General features: G+C 35.1%; 1 protein-coding gene across 2 annotated transcripts in view; it reads left to right on the forward strand.

Moving 5' to 3' along the window:
• LOC106873920 (unconventional myosin heavy chain 6) overlaps positions 1–14,140 on the forward strand; it is a 543,260-nt gene that overhangs the window by 308,875 nt on the left and 220,245 nt on the right. For both annotated transcript variants that reach the window (XM_052971791.2, XM_052971792.2), the window contains exon 18: positions 6,899–7,112. In XM_052971791.2, the coding sequence (XP_052827751.1) occupies positions 6,899–7,112 (214 nt within the window). The remainder of the gene's footprint in view (positions 1–6,898; positions 7,113–14,140) is intronic.

A 14,140-nucleotide genomic window follows, 5' to 3' on the forward strand; every position in this document is an offset into this window, starting at 1 on the left:
TGGTTTGTACAGATGCTGATATAGAAGTAAGCATTATTATCATTATTATCATTATTATTATTAGTAGTAGTAGTAGTAGTAGTAATAGTAGTAGTAGTAGTAGTAGTAGTAGTAGTAGTAGTAGTAGTAGTAGTAGTAGTAGCAGCAGCAGTGGCAACGGCGGCGGCTGCAGCAGCAGTAGTAGTAGTAGTAGTAGTAGTAGTAGTAGTAGTAGTAGTAACAGCAATAATGGTTGGGTGGAATTGGGGAGGTAGTTAGCGATTTATTGAATTAAGGAAATTCACTTTTCGCTAACCACTGTTTTATCTCTGTTTCAATGCCTGACCCCTACAGTTCCAGCTATCTTAGAGTTCCTGATATTTTTAGCTAATGTCTTAGAAGACACATTCCTGCCGTCAATAATCTCCATGCCATTCTATAAGAAAAACCGTTTCTTTTCCTTTCAATTCTTATTTGTTTTTCAGTTTTTGTTTTGATAATTGAGTTTGGGATTTGTATTTGGATAAACATGTTTGTACTTAGTTCTTCTTCTTTTGAAGCCAACATAAAAATGATTCCAAATTAGATGGCGTTTCTTTTTTTTGACTTCTTCAACAAATCCACAACTAAAAATTGCCTTTAAAAATATTCCAACATTGTTGGTTTAAAAGGAAAATAAAAAGCAGTTATTTTTTAGTATACAAATATATTTCTAGAATTTGAATTTTAAAGAATAACGAGATAAAAATGAAATACCTCTGTGTTATTTGTTGATGATTGTAGGTAGTTTTGGTTTTAACCCTTTCGTTACCAATCTGGCTGAAACCGGCTCTGGCTCTGAGTACAAATGTCTTGTTTTTATAAGTTTTGAAGGAAAATCTTCTACCAAACCTTAGTCACAATTTATGTTCCTAACACTAGCTGATTGATAACTAAGTTATTTTACTAAATTCTTTGTTATATTTAAAGTAATTCAAAGAAACACAGAGCGTTTCAAAATAAATACAGTAACGAAAGGGTTAAAGTTGAAATAGTTTCTTAAAAGAATTCACGGCAATGTTTCTTGTAATGGGGAGAGATAGTCATGAGTTCTTAGTAAATGTCGGCATATGGAAAGTTTATTGAGGAAGAACAATGGTACTCTAACTGTCAGACCATATGCAGGCTAAATCTTATGGCAAGGCTAGCCAAAGAAAACTGTAGACATTATTTAAGGAGTAAAACTAACCCTCTCTATCTTTCAGAGGACTAAGTATTTCATTTATTGATTCCTTACATAACTGGTGATAAGTAAGGCTTATGAAGATGTCTCATAGCAAAGACTTATTTAGTTGATATGCTCGAAAAGACACCAGTTATGTCTTTAGGACCTCAATACAGTATCATCTGTGATCTGTAAAATTTAAATTGAACACTTTAGCATTTATCTGGCCACATCCAGCCTAAATATTCTACCTCTTTTAATTAAAACTGACCAGATCCAACATCTCGCATCTATCCAACGATGTCATTGTAAAAATATACAAACACACCATTGAAATCTCAAAGCTATGAGATAATGCATAATTAATTCAAAACAATATGAATAAATAAGCAATTCCTTTGATAAACAAATCTTAATCCTCAAGGCTTACACCTGTCATCCAAAGCATTCAAATTTGGTAATATCTGTTGATTCTAGATTAAATGTTTTTCATTGGTTCATTCTAAAGGAAGCAAAACGATGTTTTTATGGCCTTTGCAGCTCTTGCACACCATTAGATTAATGTAGTTGATGCTCTTCCTGAACAAATTAATAGCTGCATTAAAGACAGAGTGAGAGGAACTTTCAAAGGGCTGAGGTTTGAGTGAAAAGCAGTGGTCATAGGGATTGGCATGTGGTTGGAGTGGTGGTGATGGTGGTAGACACAATATAGGGGATAAGAATTAATAAAGATTCTAGTGCTTTTCATAGCCTCATCCCTTTTCCTTCAGCTGTTGACATTTGATGGGGAACCTCATTATCATCATCATCACACGTTTGTTGTCTATGCTGGCATGGATTGGATGGTTTGATCAGGGCTGCCAAGCTGAGGCATGCACCAGACTTCAGCCTGATTTTGCATGGCTTCTATGGACGGATGCCCTTCCTAATGCCAACCACTCTGAGAGTGTAACAAGTGCTTCTATGTGCCACTGGAATGAATGCCAGTTGAATGGATTCAGTATCTGTCATGACTATGATCTCATGTAACTTGATGGGTCTTCGTCTCAAGCATGGCATATTGCTGAAGGTTTTGGTCAATTTTTCATTGCCTCCATGAGGCCCAATGCATGGAAAGTGCTTTTTACATGCCACTGGCACAGGTGCTAGTTATGTGACACCAGCATTGGCCACATTGTCTCCATGAGGCGCAATGCTTGAAGGTGCTTTTTACATGCCACAGGAAGAGGTGCTAGTGATGCGACACCAGCATCGGCCAAACCTCTACAAGTATATGAATACGTTTATCCCTCTTTCATAGAGTGAAGTCAAAATGTCCATAAACTTAAAATTTATGATTTTCCAGTTCGTAACTGGAAACTAAGCAATATTGATTACCTCAATTTTTTTTAAAGGCCTCATAATTATAGATAAGGAAAGTGAGATTATGTGACAAGCATGCTTTTTACAAATCCATTAGTGATGCAAGTTAAGTGAAATAACTGCAATCAGGTCAAGGATGCAGTATGTCGGTAGCTTACTCTTACTGTAGAACGACCGTTATTTGAAGGAACCATTTCCAAAGTCATTTTTATTTGACTTACTTTCTGCGTGCAAGTGCATGGCTTAAGATAACAAAAACCTTGCTTCAACAAAATAATCAAACATTGATTTCTCTCAGACTCTTGTCTTGAGTATTGTTTATTTTTAAATTTCTTGTATTTTATTAACTAAATCTATATAACATCATTGTTTTCCTACAACTAAAAAAAACAAAAAACACACATGCATTTTTATATTAGTTTAACCATAAAATTAAATCTTTGAGACCTAATAAAGAAAACAGTATGCTATATGGATTTTAACAGAAGATAGTACCACCAAAGGAGTAGACATATCAATAAAGGGATTAAACATGTTGATTAGTGATTAGGGAGTAATAACTAATGATTAAACATGTTGACTTGTGATTAGTGATTGACCATGTTGATTAATGTGTGATACCACTGTAATTCTGGTCAAGACTAAGAATATCAAATATGTTATTTTTATTTTACATTTTCTCAGGAATCAATATATGATATGATTATAGTCTTTGAGATCAATTGTGAGGAATCTATAATTTTCTATTCTTTTCTTGTATGGCTGCTGTCCTCATAAGCAACAACAGTCTGCTTATCACATTAATCTCTGACTGGAATATACAACTGAATATATGAATGAGAGAGAGAGAGAGTGTGTGTGTGTGTGTGAAGGCATGTGGCTTAGTGGCTAGGGTATTCTGGCTCATGATTGTAATCTTGTGAGTTTGATACCCAGTGGCACATTGTGTCCTTGAGTAAGACAGTTTAGTTCTCATTGCTTCAATCCACTCATCTGGCAATTATGAGTTGCATCCATAATTCAAAGGGCCAGCCTTGTCACACTCTGTGTCATTCTGAATCTCCCTGTGAACTAAGTTAACAGTATTGATATATGTGAAGTGCTCAGCCATTTGCACGTTAATTTCACAAGCAGACCGCTCAGTTGGAACACTCATCATTTGTAAATAACAGAGAGCCTGGCCAGTTGATATATATATATATATATATATATATATAAAATTAAAAAATAAGGGTGTTGAATGATTACAACACTACTCTGCTAGAAATAGACCCCAAATGGTCTATGAACCACTTAGATCATTACTCCACTACTATATATATATATATATATATATATATATATATACACACACACATTAAGGCAATTGAAGTTTCGGGCTTTAGTAACTATCTATAAATGTGATAAGATAGGAAATTTATACATCACTTTGTTTCAGATTAAATAAATTCAGATTTATAAATTAGATAATGGCTAAAGGCCAAAATACAGTCATAACAGAAAATACAGAAAAGTAATACAGCAAGAGCAAAAATGTTTAAAATTAGCCGACAACAATCTGAAAAATTGTCAAGAAATTTCAAGAGACTGGTTCCACTGCTGATCGACCTAGACATGGCTGAAAAAGATGTGTGTGGACCCCTCAGCTTATAAAAAGTATCAGAGAAAAGATATGGCAAAATCCTCATTGTTTCATCAGAAGACTCTCTGCCACAGCAAAAATAAGCCAAACATCGATGTATCGAGTGTTGAAGGAGGATCTCAGGACCCACCCCTATAAGATGATCTGCTGTCATGAGCTAATGCAAGTTTAGAAGGCCATGAGACTGGAGAGAAGTCATCTTATCTTGCGTCAGATTGCTGAAGGTATGCTGCCCAACCTGACGTTCACTGATGAAAAGAAATTTGACATTGAGCAGACAGTAAATCACCAGAATGACCAATTTTGGTGTATATCTGGCTCTGTCAAGGGTAGACTTATAAATCGACATCAGAATCCACAGTCAGTTATGATTTGGGCAGCTGTAGCAGCCACTGGAAGGTCTCCCCTTGTTTTTGTGCCCTTGAGTGTTAAAATTAAAACCCATCGATACATTAGCAACATTCTAGAAGCTGAACTGCTTCCATGGGCGAGTGAGCACTTTCAAAGCGCACCTTGGAGACTCCAACAGGAATCGACACCATCCCACAGCTCCAAACAGACTCAACACTGGATTCAAAAAAGCATTCCATCATTTATAGGCAAGGGTGTGTTGCCCTCAAGAAGCTCTGATCTCAACCCATGGATTTTTTCTGTTTGGTTCATTTTGGAGATGAGGGTCTCAAGCACTCATGCTTCGCTTGATGCTCTGAAGGCAAAACTGCACCAGGAATGGGCTTCAATCCCACAAGAACAGCTGCATGCCATGTGTGAAGTATTCACACCTAGACGTAAGCCTGTGATTTGAAACATTTGGTCATATCGAATAAATGTGGTCATGTCATCATTGTGTTTCCTTTACCATTGCATTGCAATGCTTGGACCTGAAATATAACAATATTTTATTTTGTAAAAAGTTGGTTGCCTTAATTTTAGGACACTCTGTATAGGGTACTGTTCCATAATAGTAATATCAATAAAAAAAAAGTACTCCATCTGGTGAGAGATAATTATTATTTAATAAACACAATATATATCTTATGTGCTGCTTTTAATTTCATGCAATGAAAGCATGGCAGACAGTATTTTTTAACACACCTGGTGCCTTAGTGCAATTTTTGTGCCTGAAGATTGCACCAAACTGCCTGACATATTAGAAAATACTGTCTGGCATGCTTTCATTGCATGAAACTAATAGTAGCACATAAAAATATATATTGTGCTTATTAAACTATATATAGTTTCCAAGATTGTATGAGGCTTCTTTATACACAAGTATCATACAATCTGCTTTCCTTTTGTTATCAATAGAGCTAATAACGAATAAGAGATGAGTGAGATGAGAATGTTGGAGGGTGGGGAACAGCTTGAGTCCAAGGAGCAGAGATCACTATAATAGCAATAGAAAAAACAGGATAATATTTCAAATTTCTTGTTAAACAGGAAATTCAAGGCTCAGGTCATGCAGGCCAATTTTGAATAAGGTTAGGGTCACTAGCATTTTTCTGAAGCTTGACTGTGAAGTAGGTAGGGACATCCAGGGACACCTTCTGTATAAAGAACTTATAGTTAAATATGGCCTTATATAATTAATGTGCAGGAAAATGCTTAATTCATTAGAAAATAATCATTAGCATTAATGATTATTCTTAGTTTAGAAAAATAAGGGAGACAACTAGTATATCAAAATTAAAACTAAAATGAAATCATAGAATGTGTGAGTCTGATTTGTGGTAATCATGATGACAACTCCAGACATGTTTTGGTCTTATTGCACCTCAACAGTTCATAGTATTACAGTATTGACTAGATCTTATCTAATTACATCACTGGTACTGTCAGCTTGAAGGATAATTATTTTACAAATTGTGGTTTGTAAAATTGCTGTGTGATTAGGAAGTTCACCTGGCAACCATAAGGTTTGGGGTTTGATTCCACTGCACAACACTTTGGTAAGATGTCTTTTACTGAAGCTTTTAGTTGACTAATGGTCTGTGAGAGAAATTTGAAAGCTGGAAATTGTGCCTGTTGCTTGTGTGTGTATATGCATGTGTGTGTGTGTGTACTCAAGTAAAATGGTATATTGGTATCATAGCCCGTCTGATAAATAGGTATGGATAAAGTCTTGGTATCAGTTGGTAAAAGAATATGAATCATTGATCCTATAATTCATGGTGGTGGTGGTGGTGGCATCATCGATGATGATCTTTTGGTCTTGTGTATTCTATTGTTCCATCAACTGAACTCCCAACTTGTTAAATTAATGTCTATGTGGCTACAACTGTAGCCCTAATTTAACCCCAGACAGATGCAACATGAAACAGTATGTGACAAGGCTGAACCTTGCAATTACTCATACAATCCATCTGATAAGCTTCCCTACAGTTTCCATACATCCAATGTTAGTCAAAGAGTTGGGTAGAACCAAGGCTTGGCCCCACATTCCATGTAGTGGAATTGAACCTGATACCTCATAACGGTGAAGAAAACTGCTTCTAGCAGTTTGAGAGACCCAATACAGGCCCCCCCCCCCCCACTGCCTCAAGAAATTATGTAGAATATTTTACTGCAGTCAATGGTTTTAGTAATTGTTGTGGATGTTGTGATATGCTTTTTTTTTTATTATGCTATATAATATTATATTCTTTGTAATGTTTATTTTATTTTTTTATTATTTTTGAATGGTAATTTCTATGTGTTTTTCTTACATTTAGGCAATCTCGAGCTGAATTGCAATCCCTGGCTCATCTTATTGAGTCTATGTGGACTCAGCACAATCCACCGGTGTCACCAAACAGCCTGGATTTAGATCAGATGTTCAGCTTCCTGCAAGAAGAAAAGGCTAACGACCAATTAGAGACTAACGATAAAGAAGAAGCCGTCAATCAAATAAATGAGGCCTTTGAAGTGTTGAATGATCTTTGGGAGGTAAATAGCAATATGTTTCTTTTGCTTACCATTACAATTAGCTTCTCCTGTTAAGTAAAACTACTGATGGATTTTATGTTATTATTTGTACTATTTTATCTCTGAATTTTTGCCAATAAAACACATGTATACACATACATGCACACATATGTGAGTGCGTAAGTGTGTATGTTACTGTGTTTATATATATATAAGCATGTATATGTATGGTGCATGTGTATATATATATGCGAACCCATGGAAAACAAACTTCAACCAGCTATTCTGATTATATGTCTGTGCACACGTTTGAATGTGGTGTGTGCCAGAGGGCTTGCAAATCCAATGGGGGTCTTAAAAGACATATTAGGATCCACATTGCGCAGAAATTACCTGCAAGTATTCATAGTACAAATCAGAGGTGCAATCTGTGTGGGTGTTTTTTCAAAACATTGTCTGATTTAAAAAGCCACATCAGACGCCATGAAAGAGCTAAGGTGTAGGTGCAGGTGGTGGTCAAACTCTGTGTAAGGAGTAGACAACCACCATATATATATATATATATATATATATAGATATAGATATAGATATAGATATAGATATACATATATTTATATATATATATATATATATATACATATATATATATATATATATATATATATATGTATGTATATACATACATGCATACATACATACATACATACATACATGCATATGTATACACACACATATATACATATATATATGCATACATTTATTCACACACACATGTATATGTATATGTCAATAAGCGATTGGTTAACATTTAAAAGAAGATACTTCACCTTGATTCACCGCTGGTAAATGTAACTTTGATCAACAAGTGATAGCGAGGCTGATGCACTGGAACAGTCAAGTGTCCTCACCAGTTACCTCTGCAATGTGAGTTGCCAGTGAAGACAGAAATCTTGCAGTCAGTGGTCCGACCCCCACCAAATGTCTCGAACGCCACAGGATGGAAAATGTAGTTGGCCGACAGATCACATATTTCAGGATTTTGTTCTGCTCAGCTGCAGAAGCTGTGGATCTCGTCCTGACTGCAGCATCAAGGATGTGAGAAGAAGTAAAGGAGTTGCTAACTGTAGCATCCCAGACAAGGCATCTGCCTTGTGACCAGGGGCGCAGCGTGAGGCCATCAAGTCACTTCCCATCACATCTGAACAATCCAGATGGTTCCAAGATGGAGGGGATGTTTGCCCAGGCCGTGTACCAGATTTCAAAGATCATATTTCCATGTGCCACAATTATTTTAGTTATCTCAATTAATTGAGTTTTTTTATTTTTTTTTTTTATCTCTGTCTCATAATAAAACCTTTATTAATTGTGGCCACCCTGATTATATGCAATTATTTGTTTCTTAGCAAACGTTTATGAATTACATTTTGCAATCTATCCTATATTCAATATGTGAAATCAGGAATGGGACAATATTGCTATGCAAATGCTTATTCACTGAATGTCAGTAACATTCAGAATTCTGTTAATGGTATGTAAATATCTTCTTAGAAGTGTTCCGGTTATATTTCTAACCTCCTTTATAATAAGAATTTTTTGTTGCACAATATAAAATTAAAACATCAAGAACAGTGAGAGAACTTCTACTGGAATACCTTTTAAGCTGTTTTCTGTTTTTCAAGCTCAGTATTAATATTAAAAGACCCCATCAAGTTCCTATTCTTCATCTCTTTGTGTGTAAAATCAATCCTATTAGTCATCATCCTTTGATACATATTGTCCTCTAACCTGTTGTCTGCATGTCAGAGTTGTAACAGTCTACAATTATTCTTTAATTATTTAATGTTTCCACTATGTTATTATAACTTTGCAATATTATCTCTGGAGTATAACAGACATATCTAATTCTTATGAGTAAAGCTGTGAGGACCAGCTATATATGCTAATTTCAGTTTACATGTTGTGTGTTCAAACTCGTTGCAGGTAAAGACAAAAAAATGTTTCTGAACACAGCATGTTTTTAATTCACCAAATTATTGGGAATTGAAACCAAATCTGGAAACATTTGTTGGTTCCATGGCTGCCAGCAATAGAAAGCTACCCCCACCCCCACTTCCCAGTGTAGATTTTACTAAAAAATTCTGTAACTTCTCCAGATACAAGATCACATGATGTGATAGCTTCATAAAATTTTATGAACCGAACCCTTATGTTCATTGCATTAATTAACAAATGAAAGTATAATTACTCTAATCAAGTAAAAAAAATCTTTCACTTACACAAGACTGATGAATCATTGCTTTAGTTTTGATTAAATGAATTTTAATTCATTCTTCAATTGAAAAAAGTTTCTAGGTAAAACTTTCTAGCTAAGGATTTAAATTACCATAATAGATGCTGATGTGGCTGTGCAGTAAGAAGTTTGCTTCCGAGCCAGGTTCAGTCCCACTGTGTGGCATTTTGGCCAAATGTCTTTTACTATAGCCTTAGGCCGAAGCCTGTCATATATATATATATATATATATATATATATATATATATATATATATATATATATATATATATATATATATTGTTGTATTTGGGGATGGTCATGTTGCCAGTTTAGCCAATAAAAACACACGTACTATTAATTTGCTTCAGCTTTATTTTATATTTTACATTAATCGTATTTCAGCCAGAGTTCTTTTGTCACACTTCTGTGACCTCATCAGTGGTCCTTTGCTTTCTTCTTTCTTATTTGTGTGTTTTTCCTTACTAACGATCAGCTGAAATATGATTAATGTAAAAAATAAAATAAAGCTGAAGCAAATTAACACTAAATATATTGTGCATGTGTTTTTATTGGCTAAACTGGCAACATGACCATCCCCAAATACAACAATATCTGTTTCAACACACGATTTCACATCAAGAATCTTGCAAAACGAATATATGTACCCATATATGCCTGTATGTATACATATAGATGTAGGTATGTACATATATGTATGGATATATGCATATGTCTATATATCATTTATATTATATAAATATATGAGAGGTATTAGTATCTAGAAGACCCATCCATAATATCCCTGAAACAGCTGTAAGACTATTTCATCATTATAAATGTCCTGAAAACTCCTCATAGCCTTGACTTTGTTATCTCATTCTTCTGTCTAATGTGTGTGTGTGTGTGTGTGTGTGTGTGTCTTTGTGTCTTTGTGTCTGTGTTTGTCCCGCATCACTACTTGACAACTGGTGTTGGTATGTTTATGCCTCAGTAACATGGCAAAAGAGACTGATAGAATAAGTAGCAGACTTAAAAATCAAGTACTGGGTGGGGTGTGTCAATTCATTTGACTAAAATTCCTCCAAGTGGTGCACCAGCATAGCTGCAGTCTAATTATTGAAACAAGCAAAAGGTAAAAACAATTATCACATATAGAGCAGTATCAGACATATTATTTCTTGAGTTACTATATTTTGAAAATGTTTCAATCTTTAAAATTGTGAGAATGATAGGAAACACATTTGGTGAGGCATCTTTTGTAGTGTTGCATTCAAAATCTTAAGTGGGTCCTTTTTAAATATAATTTTCATCTAACTAGGAATAAATGAAGTAGCATGTCTATCTCAGGATATAGTACAGTACATGAGATACAGTACTAAGGATACAGCATATGTGCCATATTATGAGATACTAGCCCAACTTGTGCACCTAACAATGAAGGACTCAGTTTGTTTTGAGTCTCTTTTAACAAACTTATCGAGAAAGAGAAAAAGATTTGCTTAAGATCTATAAAGAACTGAATGAATATAATTTACAAAAAAACGCATTTAACCAAGGAGAAATTGAACTTATAACTTAATATCCCATTTTATATTGGTTTCAAATTTTGGCACAAAGCCAGCAATTTTGGTGGAAGAGGCAAGTCAATTAGATCAACCCCCGTGTCCAATTGGTACTTATTTTATTGGCTCGAAAGGATGAACGGCTAAGTTAACCTCAGTTGAATTTGAACTCAGAACGTAAAGACATGAAATGCCATTAAGCATTTTGCCTGACATGCTAATGATTCTACTACCTTGCCACCTTAATTACAACCCTATTCATATCAATATCAGCCACATGTTGATTAATTCTTTAACATTTAAACTGGCTATATCTGGCCAAAAGTCACTACTTGATTTATGTTCAAACTGGCCAGATCCTGCCTCTTGCACCTACCCTACATTGTTAGTCTAAGATATATACAGCCACATAACTGTAATCTCATATAAGATAATGCAAGATAAATTCAAAACTATGTAAATAAATAAGCATTATATTTGATAGAATAATCTGAATGCTAAAGGGTTAATATCAGATGTGACAATTATAAGCCTTTAACTAATAAATTAGCTCAAGTAAATCATGGATTGAGTTTGTTACTAGAGTTGAAGTGTTCACTGGTATTAAAGTTTACTTAAGTTGAGTGAAGCAGATAGAATAATATGCTTCTAGTTAGCATTTGAAGTTACTGAGCTTGTGGTTTGCTGTGTGTGTGTAGTCTACACTAGACGATTGTTATGGTTGAGAAACAATAAAGAGAAAGAAATCTGTCCCTTGCTGTGGTTGTTGGCTATTTTACTAAAATAGTTGGCAAATAATAAATTCAATTATTCAAGCCCTAAACTATTGGCATTCCTCATAATGAACAACAATATAGAGTGAAAAATAGAGGATGAATCGATGAATAGAGACACATCTAAATAGAGAAAGTAATAGAGGATGAGGGAACTATATGGGAAGGTAACAGGCAGAATAGTTACAAGGAGTGAGCAAATGAATAAGAGAGAGAGGTGGGGGAGTTAGAGAGGAGAGAGAGAGAGAGAGAGAGAGAGAAAAGGGGAATGGAAGGAGGATGAAGAGGAGCAGCAGGTTGTGTGTATGTGTGTGCTCATGTAAAAGTTATATCTAAGACACTATGAAACACTTCTCCTAAGCTGCCAATTCTGATAAAAGTTTTGTCTTAAGTTGCATTGTTACCTTTGAAGATAAAACCCATGTGCCAAAAGTAGATGATAGATTTATTTGAAATCTCAGTGTAGCTTGCAGCAAAGATCAATGTTTGTGAAGTCTTCTGAGACATTTTGCTCTGACTCTAACTTTAGCCTACTTCCACTGTTTCTCCAGGAATAATGCCAATAAGTTTGTTTATGGCCAGGCAGACAGGCAGACAGGTTGGTAGGTTGGCAGATAGGGTGGGGGTCGGGGTAAGACAACAGTACTGAAACTGTTGTTTAATCAATGTTTGTAATTGAGGGAAGCAGCATCTCTTCCACTCAATCAGGAGAATGATTGCTCTGAATTTTACCACTCTTTCTGGCACTTTTTAATTACTCTACAAACATCAAGGCTCATTTCAACAATGGTTTTTGCCTTTATTTTTATTGACTTTAATTAACTTAACAATTAGAGGATCTCTTTATTAACTTTTTTTGTTTATTAATCCACTGTTATTTATTTTATTTCATTTTCTGCTTAGTTGTAACCAACATAGCCTCCTCTCACCTCACACTGGGTTTGTTTGGGTTGGAGTGACTACTACATTAGAAAACAATATTTCCTAAGCAGTCCAGGCAAAATGTGTGAATTATTTGGTCCATCCCACATGTTAGCTTTGATAACTTAGATATGTTTCAACCAAAGATTGGCCCAGGCCATGTTGAAGTTAGTAGCACCACCTCATAGACAAACAGACAGGCAGACACTGTAATTTTTTTAAAGTCAAGTTTTGTGGCCCATTTAAGTAGGGAGTTTTTGTTTACTGAGCTGCATCCAGGTATAGGTGGCTTATTTGGTATCCCTTGAAGAAATTTGTCCAAGTTTCATTTGAAGGTGATTGGATCTTTTTCTTTGATTTGTTTTGGGATAATGTTAAATAGAGCAGGGCTTGTTGAGGAAAAGAAATTGAGTTGCAGTGAATTTATGCATTGTGAGCCTGAATTGTGTAGGGAGCATACAGAATGTGATCCCAGCTTTGGATGATTCGAGCTGAGTTCCCCAGCATTAAGAGAATGAAGTTCCTTCACTGAACACTTATTTATTGTCACAGAAAGATGATGCTTATGGTGATGCATTCAAATTCTACTAAAGGCATGTTATTCAGTTTATCTTTTATCATTTACTTGTTTCAGTCATTGGACTACAGCCATGCTTGGGCACCACCTTGAAAGGGTTTTTTTTGTCAAATGAATTGACCCTGGTACTTTATAAATACTGGTGCTTATTCTACAAATCTTACTTGCTGAACTGCTAAAATACAAACCAAGATCAGATATCAAGCAAGGGGTTGGGGGTACAAACACAGTTTAATTCAGATAACCAAAATCGAAAGAGGTAATAGCACTCATTTCTTGAGCAAGTGGTTATTATATTCAACAATGATGTTGCCTGAAAAATCTGTTAACTGATGCAAATGTGTACAGTGTGACCCATACTATGACACAGAAATATATTTTTAAATGTTTCAAAAACATTTTTTGAATTAAAAAAATATTAAATTTCAATATTCATTATTGGCAAAAAGTATTTTGAAAGAAAAGATAAAGGATTGTTATGGAGGGTTATTATCTCGAGTCTTCAGACCATGAATCGTATTAATGATGGAAATATGAGGGGTAATTATGTTAATTGTGTGTATGTGCGTGTGTAGGGATGACATTAATAAAGATCATATTAATAGTTTTATTGGTGGCAGTTGGGGTTGTGTTAATGATGGATGGCTGATTGCCTTGATGAGGGTGAGAGAGTTGAAGAGGGTGAGTGGGTGGGTGAGGATTGGTGACAGTAACAGTCATTATGGTGGTCGTGGGGAAGTATGCTTGGGATGAGAATGACTGTCATCATATCACTATTATGACAATGATCATTATGACCATCATTGTTACAATAATGGTAGTGGTGGCCATGGTGCCAGCAGTGACAAAACTGATAATGATTAATGTATGTTGAGATTATATTAAACACTGGTCTTCCCACCTGTCCCCCTTTCTGATCCCCTCACTCTCCATATTTATTGATT

This window comes from Octopus bimaculoides, chromosome 11, assembly GCF_046866305.1.
Source record: "Octopus bimaculoides isolate indiv1 chromosome 11, ASM4686630v1, whole genome shotgun sequence".
Taxonomy (NCBI): Eukaryota; Metazoa; Mollusca; class Cephalopoda; order Octopoda; family Octopodidae; genus Octopus; species Octopus bimaculoides.